General features: G+C 41.1%; 1 protein-coding gene across 1 annotated transcript in view; it reads right to left on the bottom strand.

Annotated features, from left to right (window-relative positions):
* The window catches only part of MCOLN2 (mucolipin TRP cation channel 2), a 73,226-nt gene that overhangs the window by 19,525 nt on the left and 38,245 nt on the right, over nt 1–15,456 (bottom strand). The window contains exons 4-7 of the mRNA XM_073007155.1: nt 14,812–14,965; nt 7,429–7,513; nt 7,228–7,324; nt 1,764–1,863 (exon numbers count right to left, since the gene is read on the bottom strand). Coding sequence (XP_072863256.1) covers nt 1,764–1,863; nt 7,228–7,324; nt 7,429–7,513; nt 14,812–14,965 — 436 coding nt within the window. The remainder of the gene's footprint in view (nt 1–1,763; nt 1,864–7,227; nt 7,325–7,428; nt 7,514–14,811; nt 14,966–15,456) is intronic.

Raw genomic sequence — 15,456 nt, 5'->3', positions numbered from 1 at the left:
AATGATGTTCCAAATCATATATTTGACACAGGTTAGTTTCTTTTCACAGAAAACTGCATCCTATACTTGGACCTAATTAGAAAATATGCCCTTGATCTCTGCGTGTCTGTAAGAGAGTGGTGTATGCTGGGGAATAGTAACCACTTCTTAATAGAAACCAAAACTATAATCGGAGGCTTAAGTCAGTCGGGGAAATTATTGAAAACAAAACTTCAAATCATCAGGACATATCATACATCTGAAAAGGAGCAGGCGACAGATCAAATATAATTTAAAACAACTCTAAAACAGGAGCCACAGGTATTTTACATTTTCTTTCATTCTGATAACCTGGTCAAAAGGAAAGTCATTTAAACAAAATTTGCAAAATAAAAAGTACTGAGCATCCATCATTAACATCATCCCAATTCTTTACTGAGCAAACGGAACAGGTTCCATAGGTAGCCCATTATATTTTATTTTATTTTAATTTTTAAAATTTATTTTACTTATTTTTGAGACAAAGTCTCACTCTGTTGCCCAGGCTGGAGTGCAGTGGTGTGATCTCGGCTCACTGCAGCCTCTGCCTCTCAGGTTCAAACAATTCTCCTGCCTTAGCCTCCCAAGTAGCTAGGATTACAGGTGCGTGTGCCACCATGCCCGGCTAATTTCTGTAATTTTAGTAGAGACAGGGTTTTGTCATGTTGACCAGGCTGATCTTGAACTCCTGACATCAAGTGATCCATCTGCCTAGGCCTCCCAAAGTGCTGGGATTACAGGTGTGAGCCCCCATGCTCAGCAGTAGCCCATTTTAAACATGTGGATTAAGTGATGTTTTCCCAGCGATGACTGAGTAAATAACTCAGCATTTGCAGCGGTTGCTCTCTAGGCTCTGGAGGCCCTGATCCTTCCCCACTGTCCAAGGCTCAGATCAAAGCATATCTTCTCCAAGAATCATTTCTTTTCCCACTCTGTCCCACTCAAACTTAACCTTTGTTTTTTTTCTCCTCATGCTTTTTGTATGTATACCCTTATTTCTCTCCATAACACATCACAGATTTTATTAGCATGTCAGTCTCCCTCACTCAGGCATTTTCTTCCTTATCCCATAATGCCTAGCAATTAATATGTGCCAACTCTTGTGTTCAGTACTTTGCTTTATATACTAATTCATTTAATATTCAATATCCTGAAAGGTAAGTTTAGGCTGAGTATGCCCTATCCAGAATGATTTGGGACCAAAAATATTTCAGATTTCTTTTGATTTTGGAATACTTGCCTCATACTTACAGGTTGAGCATCCCAAATCCAAAAATTCAGAATCCAAAATGCTCCAATAAGCATTTCCTTTGAGCTTTGGTCATGTCAGTGCTCAAATGTCTCAAATTTCAGAGGATTGTGATTTCAGATTTTTCCAATTTGGGATGCTCAACCTATACTATTACTCTCATTTTACACAGAAAGATACTGAGACAGACAGGTTAAGTAATTTGTCCAAGATCACAGGCACAGTAAATAGAACTGGAACTGAAACCCAGGCAATCTGGCTCCAGAGCTAAGCTCCTAACCACTCAGTCATGCTACCTCTTCTAAGAGGTGTATAGTAAACATTTGCTGAATTAAACAAAAATACAAGGCTTTGGGATATTTTTTACAGAATCTAATGCTCAAGATGTGGTTTTCTTCCTATTACCACGCAAACAAACCATTTAAATACCCAAGCCCCAAAATAAAGTGTTAAAATTCATCTATAATCCCCATGGGCAAGTATATAGCATACTTACTAGATCCAAATATGTTCAAGTCTTTACATTCTTCAATTTTGGCATCACTGTCAAAATAGATTTTGATTTTGCCACTGTGAGCTTTATTGTCAAAGATAATCTGGAGACACAAATGTATAGAGAGATTACAACATAGAAGAAAGTATAACATGTTAGATCAACTCTGCTTAAAAAAAAAAATCACTGGCATCCAAATAGTGTGCTGATCCAAAGAGAATTACATAGGCCAGCAAAATGGCTGATGAGAATTACTTGACATTCATTCCCTGCACCCCACCCCCATCTCTCACACACACACACACACACACACACACACACGGACCAAGATAATGAATAAACAACTATATTTTGACTGAAATCACTGAAGAAGTACACTGGAGAGCACCAGGGTAGCAGCAAAATCCTGTGGAGCATGAAAGCCCAGGACAGCAACACAGGAAGGGGAGCAAGGCACCCGGCCTCTGCCACTCTGTCTCCCCAGCCAGGATCAGCTTAGAGCCAGGGGGATCTCTTTGGACAGGAAAACGTTAGGCTAGAGACTCCAGTGGTCCTCATTACGGCCACAGAATGCCAGCAGTCATTGCTGCAGGAGAGCCCTCCAGTCCTCACAGGCTGTGAATCCGGTTTGGAGAGGTGCTGGGAGTTCATGCAGCCATGTTGCCCCAGAGTGGAAGCACACATTGTGCGCACTCTTCACTTCTGTGACCTAAGCTGCTATGGCATGACGCCATTTAGAGACCAGATCGTGAACAGAGTGTGTTCTGCCCTGGGGGCCAGTACTCATTGTCTCTCTCCATTCCTGAAGTCCTACCATTATTCCACCATGTTTACACAGGTGCCTGCAACACCATGACCCTGGCTGCCCAGAGCCTAGACCTGATGGAACATCTGAGACCCTGACATCTGAATCCATGCTGCACCCATTCCTGCCCCTGACCCTGGGAACAGGCAGAACTGCACAACAGGAAGCCACCAAACAGCTGGTTGGTGTGCTGTGCTTGTGCACACTTGGGCCACACAGTTGGCTATCTCTCCACACCCCACACAGGCCTGACAGCCAGTTCAGCAGTGACCTCACATCTCTAAAGAGCCTGCCTCACAGCCTACTGGCCTACCACAACCATGCACACCTGACCTGACAGCCAGCTGGGCAGCAATTGCCCCTTCCCAGTTGAAGAGCCTGCCACACAGCCTGCTGCTTATTATGTATGCACATGTCCAGCCCGACAACCAATCCCTGCCTCCAGCAAAACTGTGCCATTGCTGTTAAAAACTCCCTCAGCCTAGGCCACTGAGCCAATCACAGACATCACTGACAAGGAGCGCAACTGAACAAACTGCATGGACACCACACTACTGAGTCTGCCCAGAACCAAAGCCAATGCACTATAGTCAACCAACACTCTAGGGCCCATCTACAGGAAAAAGTCTATCCCTATGAAAGCTATTCCATAAAATTGGAAAAAGCAACTATTTCACTAGATGTATAGATAACAATGTAGGGACACAAGAAACATGAAAAGGCAAGAAAACAGGACACCCAAAGGAATATAATAATTCTCAAGTAGCAGGACCCAAAGAAAATGCCTGAAAAATTCAAAATAATGATCTTAAGAAAGCTGAGTGAGATATAAGAGAATACAAGCAATTCAATGAAACCAGGAAAATAATTTATGATTTGATTGAGAAATTCAACAGAGAGACATAGCATAAAAAAGAACCAAACAAAAATCTTGGAACTGAATAACTCAATGAGTGAAATAAAAAAATTATAATTGAGAACTTCAACAACAGACTACATCGAGCAAAGAAAAATGAATTTCTGACCGGGTACAGTGGCCAAGCCTGTAATCCCAGCACTTTGGAAGACCAGGGCAGGTGGATCATTTGAGGTCAGGAGTTTGAGATCAGCCTGGCCAACATGGTAAAACAGCATCTCTAATAGAAAATACAAAATTAGCTGGGTGCGGTTCCAGGCGCCTGTAATCCCAGCTACTAGGGAGGCTGAGGCATGAGAATCACTTGAATCTAGGAGGCAGAGGTTGCAGTGAGCTGAGATCACACCACTGCACTTCAGCCTGGGCAAACAGATTGAGACTCTGTCTCAAAACAAATAAATAAATAAAATAAGAATTTCTGAACTTGAAGACGGGTCTTTTCAAATAACTCAGCTGAAAACTTCTCAAGTCTTGGAGGAGATATGAACATCCAGATCGAGGAAGCTCAAAGATCCCCAATTAGATTCACCCCAAAAAGATTCTCTCCAAGGCCCATTATAATCAATCTGTCAAAAGTCAAAGACAGAGACAATTCTAAAAGCTGCAAGTAGGCTGGGCACGGTGGCTCATGTCTGTAATTCCAGCACTTTGGGAGGCCGAGGCGGGCAGATCACGAGGTCAGGAGATGGAGGCCATCCTGGCCAACATGGTGAAACCTCGTCTCTACTAAAAATACAAAAAAATTAGCCAGGCATGGTGGCGAGCGCCTATAGTCCCAGCTACTCGGGAGGCTGAGGCAGGAGAATGGTGTGAACCCAGGAGGCAGAGCTTGCAGTGAGCGGAGATGGTGCCACTGTACTCCAGCCTGGGAGGCAGATCAAGACTCTGTCTCAAAAAAAAAAAAAAAAAAAAAAAAAGCTGCAAGAGAAAAACATCAGGTCAGGAGAGAATGAGATGATATATTCAAAGGGTTTAAAGAAAAAAAAAACACAAAAAAAACCTGTCAGTCAAGAATACTATATCCAGCAAAACCATCCTTCAGAAGTGAAGAAGAAATAAAGACCTCCCCAGACAAGCAAAAGCTGAGGGAATTTTCACCACTAGACCAGGCTTTTAAGAAATGCTTGAGGGAGCACTGAAACTGGAAACAAACAATAATTATGATCATGAAAACATGTGAAAGCATAAAACTCAACAGTACAGGTAAGTTTATAGTCAAATTCAGAATACCCCAGTATTGGAATGGTGCTATATAAATCTCTCTGTCCTCTAGTATGAAGGTTTTAAGTCAAAATTGTAAAAAACAAACACAAGTACAATTAGAGGCTAAGGAACTCACAATAAAGACAAATTAAGGCAACGAAGAGAATTATACCAATGAAAATGTTCACATCACAGGATTTCTTCACAACTTTCTGTTATTAATGAAACAAATATGATTAAAAGGGCTAATAGTGAGGTTTTACTAAATACAGGTATCAGATATCTGGTTCAGAGAAATCCTAGAGCAAAACAGGCAAACAGTCCTAGGAATAAAAACCAAAATTAACTAATCTTTGAAAGAACACAATGATCTCATTTATTATTCTGAATTGAATTTAAAAGCATTTCCTTCAATTTAGTTCTTTGGGTATGAAATTCTAGTTTTTGTTAGGCTAGAAATTATTTTTCTATTGGTTTCAAGAGTTACATATAATGCTTTCAGAAAGAACAAAGATTGCTCCAAGACTGCAGGCTAAACTTAAGATGTCCAAATGCCCTCAATCTTCTACTTTATGAAATTTAAATCAATCATTTAAATCATTTATAGTTTATAAGTGATATATGCCAAGTACTTATTAGGGTGAACACATTAAGAAAACCAAAAAGTTCACTGGCAGAGCTTGGAGAGTGGATATGTAGGTGATCAAATCCACATGCACCTGCCTGTCTCTGAACACAAGCCAAGTCTGCCCAAGAAGATCACATACTCAAACCAGAGGTTTGAGAATTAAACCATACCATCTTCATTTCTATACCTGTAAGTTATAACTAAACCTTCACTAGCACTGGCACTCAAGGTCTCTGTTTCCTCCAGGAGTGCCCCTAAAATGCTTTTCTCAAAGCAGACAGAAGTCCAAAGAACAAAATAAAAATGAAAAGCCAATATTTTTAAACCCACACTTCTGACCATATCATGACAAAGTCATCAATGACCTCATCCTTGCAGACCAAACTCCATGCTCCTCTCCTGCCTTTCCCTCATCCCTGCAGATGCTCCCAGTGCTCCTCTGGCCCACCCACCCCAGAGAGCTTGCAGCTGGAGACATTCTTCCTTACCACATATCACAATCAGTAGTTACTTTTATTTCATTTACTTGTTTTTCTGTTTCCCCCACTAGGCTGTAAGCTTTCCTGAGGGCCACTGTGCCTCTAGGGCATAGCAAAATGCCTGGTGCATAGTAAGGACTCATTAAGTATTTATTGATAGTTGAATGAAACACACTTCTGAATTGCTAAAGGACAGTATATACAACTTTCAGCTAGGCATTCAGTTTAGTCCCTTAAGGAACAGGAAAGGGAGGGAGGGAGAAAAAGAAGGAAGGAGAGAAGGACAAAGAAAGAAAGTCTATGAAAATGAGAAGGCAGCTTACTTCCCCATAAAAGTGCACCATCTCTTCTACTATACATACATGCCCCCTCCCAAAATAAAAAGAGAAACAACTGCTACTTTGCAGACTGGTCTTCCCATCAGTGGAGCAGTTTATGCCTCGAGGTTTGAAAACATTTGCTACAACATTTGCAAAGACCTTCCTCTAAAGCTGGGAAGAGCACTATAGACATTTAAAACACCTTCATAAACAATTTTTTTTTTTTTTTTTGAGACGGAATCTTGCTCTGTCCCCCAGGCTGGAGTGCAGTGGCGCAATCTCGGCTCACTGCAAGTTCCGCCTCCCAGGATAACACCATTCTCCGGCCTCAGCCTCTCTAGTAGCTGGGACTACAGGCGCCCACCACCACGCCCGGCTAATTTTTTTGTATTTTTAGTAGAGACGGGGTTTCACCGTGTTAGCCAGGCTGGTCTCGATCTCCTGACCTCGTGATCCGCCTCTCAGCCTCCCAAAGTGCTGGGATTACAGGCATGAGCCACTGCACCTGGCATAAACAATTTAAAAAATGTATTAGGAGAGTAGAAAGTCAAAGCCAATTGTTTAAGCTCTTCTTTTCAATGTAGAAACTTAGTTTTCAAAAGTTGAAAAGGGCTTGCTTCATCTTCAGAAGTAATGGTCTCTAGATCAACAATACCATAATGAGGCTGGGCATGATGGCTCATGCCTGTAATCCCAGCATTTTGGGAGGCCTAGGTGGGCAGATCACTTGAGGCCAGAAGTTCGAGACCAGCCTGGCCAATGTGGCAAAACTCTGTCCTGTCTTTACTATTAATAAAAATACAAAAAAGTTAGCCAGGTGTGGTGGCACATGCCTGTAATCCCACCTACTCGGGAGGCTGAGGCATGAAAACTGTTTGAATCTGGAAGGCAGAGATTGTAGTGAGCTGAGATCTTGCCACTGCACTCCAGCCTGTGTGACAGAGCGAGACTATGTCTCCGGAAAAAAAAAAAAAAAAGTACCATATTGTATCACTACATCTGTTTTAAACACGACTGCATTTAACACATCTGTAGGCTGCTGCGTTTTATACCCTGCATCAACAAAAAGTGTAGGGAAAAATAAAAGGAAGTGGATAGTAAAACAAAGATACTTGCCGTATTCTGAAAGACATAACAGTCTGGTAACTCACGGGAATGAATTGTTTGTAGGTCAATGCCTTTAAGATGAAAGGAGATTTCAACCTGTAAGAGCCTGAATAAAATATATTGAAAGGTATAAATTGTCATAATATTACTATACTATTATCCTTCTCCCACCCTCATCTCTTGGGGAATAACGCTTTAAAATGTATTTACCGATAAAATTCTAGTCTGAAGAATGATGAGTTCTTCCAGTCCGGAGGGTCCTTGGAAAGGTCCTGAAGGTCTAAGTGAACACAATCTAGGGCAATGAAAGAACAAGAAATGGTTGTTTCAGGCAGGAATTGGGTGCTAAAACTAGTGGGCAAAAGTGTGACAAGAAGCAGATTACTTAGGGAGTTTCAAAGTATCTCCCTAGAAAATACTTACCAATTATTCAGGAAAAATGATAGTAACCTCACAGTGGAGAACCTGGCAGGCACCACACTAACCAAGTGATCAAAGTTACATCACAATAATGAGATAAACAGACATGTACTTCCTGATACAATGAACTGAGAAGCATATGACATCACTTGTGTGGTATTCCTGCCAAAAAATGTATAACCCCAATCTAGTCATGAAGAAACAGAAAAACCCAATGTGAGAGACGTTCTACTCTTTAAATGTATCAATATCATAAAAGTTAAACAAACAAAATCCAAGAAACTTTAGACTAACAAGACTTGACATGACAACTAAATGCCAGATGTTATCTTGAATAGGATCCTGGAGTTGAGTGCAGTTTTCATTTTATGATAAAGAACATTAGGAAAATTTATGAAATGTGAATAGGGTTTATAGATTATAGTATTGTACTAATGTTAACTCATTATTTTGAGGACTGTATAGTGGTTGTGCAGGAGAATGTTCTCTTTTTGGGGAAATGCACACTGAAGTATTTAGGGGCAAAGGAACAGCATGTCTGCACCTCCAGGAGAAATATTTATGCATAGAAAGAATGATCAAGCAAATGTGATAAAACGTTAGTACTGGCCAGGCGCGGTGGCTCACGCCTATAATCCCAGCTCTTTGGGAGGCCAGGGTGGGCAAATCATGAGGTTAGGAGTTCGAGACTAGTCTGACCAACATGGTGAAACCCTGTCTCTCTAAACATACAGAAATTAGCTGGGCATGGTGGTGGGCGCCTGTAATCCCAGCTACTCAAGAGGCTGAGGCAGGAGAATTGCTTGAACCTGGGAGGCGGAGGTTACAGTGAGCCGAGATCACACCACTGCACTCCAGCCTGGGCGACAAGAGCAAAACTCCATCTCCAAAAAAAAAAAAAAAAAAAAAGTTAGTATTGGGGAAATCTGGATGAAGGGTACACAGGAAATTTTTGTGCTATTTTGTAACTTTTCTGGTAAGTCTGGCACTTTTTCAAAGTAAAAAAAATAAAGAGAAAGAAAAAGAACACAGGTTGTATTCATGTAAAAACAAATTATGAGGTGTAAATGATAGAAGAATGATTCCAAGAACCTCACATAAAAATTAGTCTCATTATTGTGCAGACTAACACCCTTGTTTTACAGAGCAGGAAACAAGGAGCTCTAAAGACAAGCACCTTTCAAGGCCACAGAAACCTAGTGACAGAATTAGTATGAAACCAGCATGGGTGACCCTCGCCCAGGCTGTTGCTGCCCCTTCCATGCTGACTTTGAAATGGAAAAGTCGGGGCCTTGTGCAGTCGGGGCCTTGTGCAGTGCCTGGCACCTAGTAGGTGTCCATGAATCTTGGAAAACTCACTGGCTGATTCTTTAAAAGTGTTATTCCACAACTGCAACTCTTCATTTGCCTATTTATCCTTCCAACTAGAGTATAAGGTCTTTGAGATCAAGAGCACAACTTTGTTGCACCTTGCTAAACGCCCACTGCCTAGCATCTAGCTGGCACTCAAAATATGTCCTGATACACGGGATACACTTATGTTTACTGAAAATTAGATGTCCTGAGCCAAAAACAGGGCCCAGAGTTGAACAGACAACTCAATAGAGATAATATTTTTAAAAGACATTTGCAGACAGTGTGTCTCCCTGTGTTTGGCAGATGGAGTATTAGTGTCAGAAAACAATTCAATGTTGGTTTTCCTGATTAGACCTTAATGAGTACAGTGAGGGCAGTTGGTCAAAAGAAACTTGTTTTTAGGGAGGAAAAGACTGATGATAGAAATAGCAAAAACATATTGGGCACTTAACTCCATACCAGACACTGTGTTGGACTTTATATGTTATCTCAATTAATGCATCATCCCATTTAATCTTCAAAGTAATCTTGTGTGATAGGCACTATTACTGTCATTTCACAAATGAGCAAACCAACGTCCAGAGAGGCCAAGAAACTTCCTCAAGGTCATACAGGTAGCTACTCGCTATCCAAAAGTTAAATCTACTTGTGCTTGCTTCTAGAGCCTGAGCTCTACCAGTGCACTGAGGAGGTTGACCTCTGAGCACATATTTTAGAAGAATATCAAAGACCCAGGCTCTGTACTCAACTCATTCGTTTATTCAGTAAATATTTGCTGAAAGCCAGGTGCTGTGCTAGGCACTGAAGCTAAAGCAATGAACAAGACAGACATGGTCACCATCTTCATGGAGCTCACATTCTAGTGGGGGAAATAACAATAAGCAAAAATATATACAAGATAATTTCACAGTGTGAGAAGTACTTTGAAGATAAAGTGAACAAGAATAACTAAAAGGGTGATATGGTTTGGCTGTGTCCCCAACCAAATCTCATCTTGAATCGTAGTTCCCATAATCCCCACATGTTGTGGGAGGGACCCAGTAGGAGGTAATTGAATCATGGGGGCAGTTACCCCCATGCTGCTGTTCTTGTGATAATGGGTGAATTCTCATGAGATCTGATGGTTTTATAAGAGGCTTTCCACACTTTGCTCTACACTTCTCCCTCCTGCCACCATGTGAAGAAGGATGTGTTTGCTTCCCCTTCCACCATGATTGTAAGTTTCCTGAGGCCTCCCCAGCCCTGCAGAACTGTGAGTCAATTAAACCTCTTTCCTTTATAAATTACCCAGTCTTGGGTATGTCTTTATTAGCAGCATGAGAACGGACTAATACAGAGGGAGAGTCCACCTTAGGAAAGATAGTTAGGGAATGACTTTAAAGGTGCAAAAGATGTTTGAACTGAAACCTTTTTCCTAAAAGGAAAAAGAACCAGCTATGCATAGATCTAAATAGGAAAAAAAAAAAAAAATCAAGCACTAAGGCCTCCAAGCAAGAAAGAGCCTGGCTTGCTCAACAAACAGAAAGGATGCTACAACAGAAATGTGAGGACAGGGGTCTGGAGAGGCAGGCAGGAGGTTAGTTTCTACAATGACTTGTGGATTTTATTCTAAATGGGATGGGAGACCACTAATGATTTTTAAGCCTGGAAGAGGTATGACCTGATTTACCACTACAGTTTCTGCAGGGTAGGGAAGAGGCTGGTGGAGGCAAGACCAGAAGCAGGGAGACCATCTAAGCAAGTAGTGGCTTGGATGACAATGGTGGCAGTGAAAATGGGGAAACTGACAACTTCAAGTACAGGGCTTGAATAACCAAGGTTATTCCAGTATGATATGAAAATGTTGGTATCATTTTCAAAATCGGGAAGTCTAAGAAAGAAACAGCTTGGGCCACAGGGTAGGTAGGGAGATGGGGGAGGCTAAAAATGTTCTGTTTTAGACACAGCAGTTTTGAAATTCCTATTAGGCAACACAGCGGAGTTGTCAGATAGTCAGTTGGATATATGAGGAGTGTGGTGCTCAGGAAGTTTGGATTTGAGATGCAAATTTGGGTACACCTTTCTAGAGAAAGGGCACAACTCCTCAGAAACTGAAAGGGGTGGGTCCTGCTGCTCTGGTGAGGGTTTTAACTGTGGCCTCACCTCTGTACTCCTTTGTAACACAAGGGTGAAAATAAGTGGAAGGAAGTTATGCAAGAAGCTTTGAAGACATGATGGCAAGAAGATGAGGGTGTTCTTTCTATCTGGCACACTTCTCCAGTAAGCATCAGCTGGACACAGGGATGGAAGAGGCTGGGGACTAATGGTGATTGAATGGATCCAGTTGAGAAGGGAGGAGAGGCAAGCATTCTGACAGCTTTTGTAATGTGATATTGATGCACAAAGATTTCAAAGTAGGATCCAGAAGGCACTGAAGGCAGGAGGTGGTGATGGACAGTGACGAATTGGATGAAGTCAGTAAAAAAGATGTCTATGTGAAGTCAAAGATCTTTAGTTGGAGATCACTGAACCAGTGCTTCAAACATTTAACGTGTGTGAACCACTTGGGGAGCTTGCTGCTAAGAAGCACTTTTGGATTCAGAGGCTCTAGGGCATGGCCTGAGATTCTGCATTTCTCATACTCCCAGCTGATGCCCATGTTGCTGGGTTTTCAGTAGGAAAGACCTACTGTCACTAAATCATTACATGACTTAGTTGCTTACCTTGACTGAGCATCAGTTTCCTCAACTGTAAAGGTCAAAATGATATTTAAGGTCCTCCTACCTCTAACATTCTTATTCTAAGGTGAAGTTAAAAAAAAAAAAAGTTAAACTGATCTGAGTAAACAACTATATTCTGAAAGAAGAAACATGTTCGAGCTCTCTGTGCCACACACTGTCCTAGGCCTTTTTCTCCTGTATTTCATTTATTCTAAGATGCAACTTTTTTTACTTTTAAGCATCTCTAAAGCAGATGAGTCTTTCAAAAAAATGGTATCTTAGATTCACAGAAATTGAACAGAATTCTGTTAGTTAATTTTACACTGTTTGTAAAATTTGCCTTATAAAAGTCTGTTTGGTTGTTCAAATTTTGTGTGATTTTGTAATTATAGGGTTACACTTTGTTTAAATATTCATTCAGAACTCTCTGAAGTCTGGCTGACTTTCCACTTACAGCCATTGCTGCCGAGGCCGCCAAGCATGTGGTAGCAACAAAACTGAGTTTGTTCGTTTTGTGTTGTTTTTTCAAGATAGCAAAAGCCCTAAGTAAAACATCAAACTTCAAGCAGAATAAACTGATATCTACAGTAACAGCCTCATAACTCAAATGAATATGAATCTCACAGAATACTCCAGCCAAAGAAATAATCCTTTCAGGGGGAGGGTAGATTCCTGCTGTTCCTAAAACAGCAGGAAAAATGATGAAATGGTCATAATGTCTCATGCTAAGAACATGTAGAAAAGAATATAAGACACTCAAAAATTGTATTACAGAAAATGAAACACTATATTAAAATGTTAGTTACTCAAATGTTAATTTTTTTTTTTTCGAGAAGGAATTTCGCTCTTGTTGCCCAGGCTGGAGTGCGATGGATGGTGCAATCTTGGCTCACCGCAGCCTCTGCCTCCTGGGTTCAAGCAATTCTCCTGCCTCAGCCTCCCGAGTAGCTGGGATTACAGGCGTGTGCCACCACGCCTGGATAATTTTGTAATTTTAGTAGAGATGGGGTTTCTCCATGTTGGTCAGGCTGGTCTCGAACTCCCGACCTCAGATAATCCTCCCGCCTTGGCCTCCCAAAGTGCTGGGATTAAGGGCGTGAGCCACTGCGCCCAGCCAAACATTTTTTGACAGGATTCATAACAGTCCTTCCAATGAGGCTGACCTGGAAAGCTGTAATTCTCGAGGCAGAACCAGGAGGGACATACCCATTAGCATAAATTAAGGGAAACACTAATCTTGATCTACACAATCAGCTGTGCAGCTAAATATAAGCCCGCCAGGAAAGCTGGGCGTGTAGGCAAATATCTGTGTTTAGAACACTGAAGGATGATTCCCATAATAGTAAAGATAGTGCAAAATTCATAAGTAGTTAATCTGGAACAGCTTCTGCTAATTCACCTACATCAACTACAGTGCCAAATGAATGAAGTCAAACTCAATCTTATTTGTACCTGCAGGCTTCCTTCAACATATCCAAGGAAAGAAGGCCTAAAATCTAGTATCACATATTTGAAGAATCTTCATTATACCTTTTGGGTATGTCAGAAGATTCTCTTTGACAAGTTATATTTAATAAGTCAAAGAATACAATTAACATATTTAAGCAATCTCTGTTAAAATAAACTCATTAATAACCAACTTCTGTCCATTTAGTTAAACATAGTCCATATTCTGAGAGCAATAAAATGAACAAGGGAAAGACTGCCCAATGGGCAGGAAATAAATCCTGCTTTCCAGCATTGCCAGTGCTATCTAGCCACTGATATGACTTTGGTCACATTTCTTTAATCAATTTTCCAAGAAAAATCAATTGAGAAAAACAGTATATGAATCACTGGGAAACCACTGTATGGTACATCCAATTAGAGTCACATATTTTTAAAAGGACAAGGGACAGATGGCTTACTTGAAACAGAGGGTAACAGGACAAGTCCTCCTGTCACAGTTACTGGAATCACCTACAGGGAAGAGCATAGCTGACCACCCAGGTAAAAGATTAAAACAGGATTAGCCCCTGTAGGTGGACTACCAAATAGATCTCAAGTTAGCAGAAGCTTCCAGGGAGATAAGACAAGTGACAAGTGACATTTCCATGTTGCCAGCTACAGAACCAGGTAACTCTCCTCTAGATGGTCTCTGAAAGCACTGTGGGAGCCAGATACCACATGTGCTGGCTTATGGGCTGGTTCTTTCAGAGTCAAGAGCACATGACACATTTACTCACGAAGAGATTCTGAGCGGGCAGCCTATAGAAACAATTAAAACCTCTGTCTTATAGGGTATTCTCCTGCTGTGTCATCGAGGCATCTTAAGATCAGATTATAGGAAGTACGATCAAATGAACTCATCAATGTGAAACTCTAATTTTAATAAAAGTATTCTAAATTTAAACTGCTGTTAGAATCCCTACTCCTGAACTGTTAGTACTTGAGGAGCCACAACTGATTAATCTTTGCAATCCCAGCACATAAAACTGAGTGCTCTGGACATGATGACTACACACCAGAGGTTTGTTGAGTGAATAACAAAACAATAAAATAATAAAACAATATTAAAAAAAAACCAAAAAGTCTTAAGCCAAACACCTCGCATTTACATACAGTATGCTCTTAAATGCTTAACAAAATAGCACAAAACAATTCGACTTGATTAGCCATTAACTTGTTGCCAAGGGATCTCCTAAGAGAGAAAAAGAGTTATTAATCACAATTCACCTTTGAAGAGCATTTCTGTATTTTACAAATAATAAAAACAAGTGTACAAAGCATCTTTACATATATTATTTCATTTAACACATACAGACCATTTTTTCAAAAAGCCTAGTCGTCCCCTCATAGGGGAAAAAACCCCAAAAACAGGACCTGTGAATATACCCCAAAACCAACTATCTTTTGAGTTGCTCCAAATAGATCCACAAATGCTGTCCCTGTCCCATCGCCACAACCCCACAGTTTCCTGAACCAAAGCCCCTCTGCAGGCCAATGTTGGAGTGTCAGCCCCTGACAGGTTAGCTGTCACTAAAGCAAAGTTGTTCCATCTGGGTTGCTAGCACATGAGGGCATTTTTGCTCTTACCACAAGACGATAAAGGCACATCATGAAATTATCACTGCATTACCGAGCTCAATGTCGTTGTCAATATTCAGTGTCTCATTAGAAGGAAACATGGTCCCTTTCTTGTAATGCTGCTTACAGACTTTTAAGCCAATTCTATTGTCTTCATTTTCTCCATAACCAAGGGTCCCCAGGGTAATGTCCTTTAGCTGATGATACTATTAAAAAATAGTCAAATAAAAACCACATATGACCTTTTAAAACTTTGATCAGAGGTTATAGCATATAGAATGTACTTTTAGTTACTTTGTATTGTTTACATCATGTCCCTCAATAGAACTTCCCGATTTAAAATACTACAAAGAAATCTTCTCAGGTTTTTCAGCAAGACACTGCCTCACAGAACTTGAAACTAAACATGGTGATGGACGGCTCCCACCTCACTCAACCAAAGCCAAGGTCCTGCCTTATCTCTAGGACCTCATCTCCTACTCCAGTTCCTTGGCTCCCCCGCCCTGCCGCAAAGCTGCACTGGCCTCCAGGCACTTCCTGGAGCTCACACGCCTATTTTTGCCTCTGGCCTTTGCTGTTCCCTCTGCCTGGAGACCCATGTACATAGCCGCTGGGTTTACTCACTCCTTCAGCTCTCAATTCCACACCTCAATGAGGCCTTCCCTCCCTAAGCCAAGGAAAATTGCAAACATACATC

This window comes from Chlorocebus sabaeus, chromosome 20 (genome assembly GCF_047675955.1).
Source record: "Chlorocebus sabaeus isolate Y175 chromosome 20, mChlSab1.0.hap1, whole genome shotgun sequence".
NCBI classification, from domain to species: Eukaryota; Metazoa; Chordata; class Mammalia; order Primates; family Cercopithecidae; genus Chlorocebus; species Chlorocebus sabaeus.
Note: the sequence above shows the minus strand (reverse complement) of the source record. Positions and strands in the feature narration are given on the sequence as shown.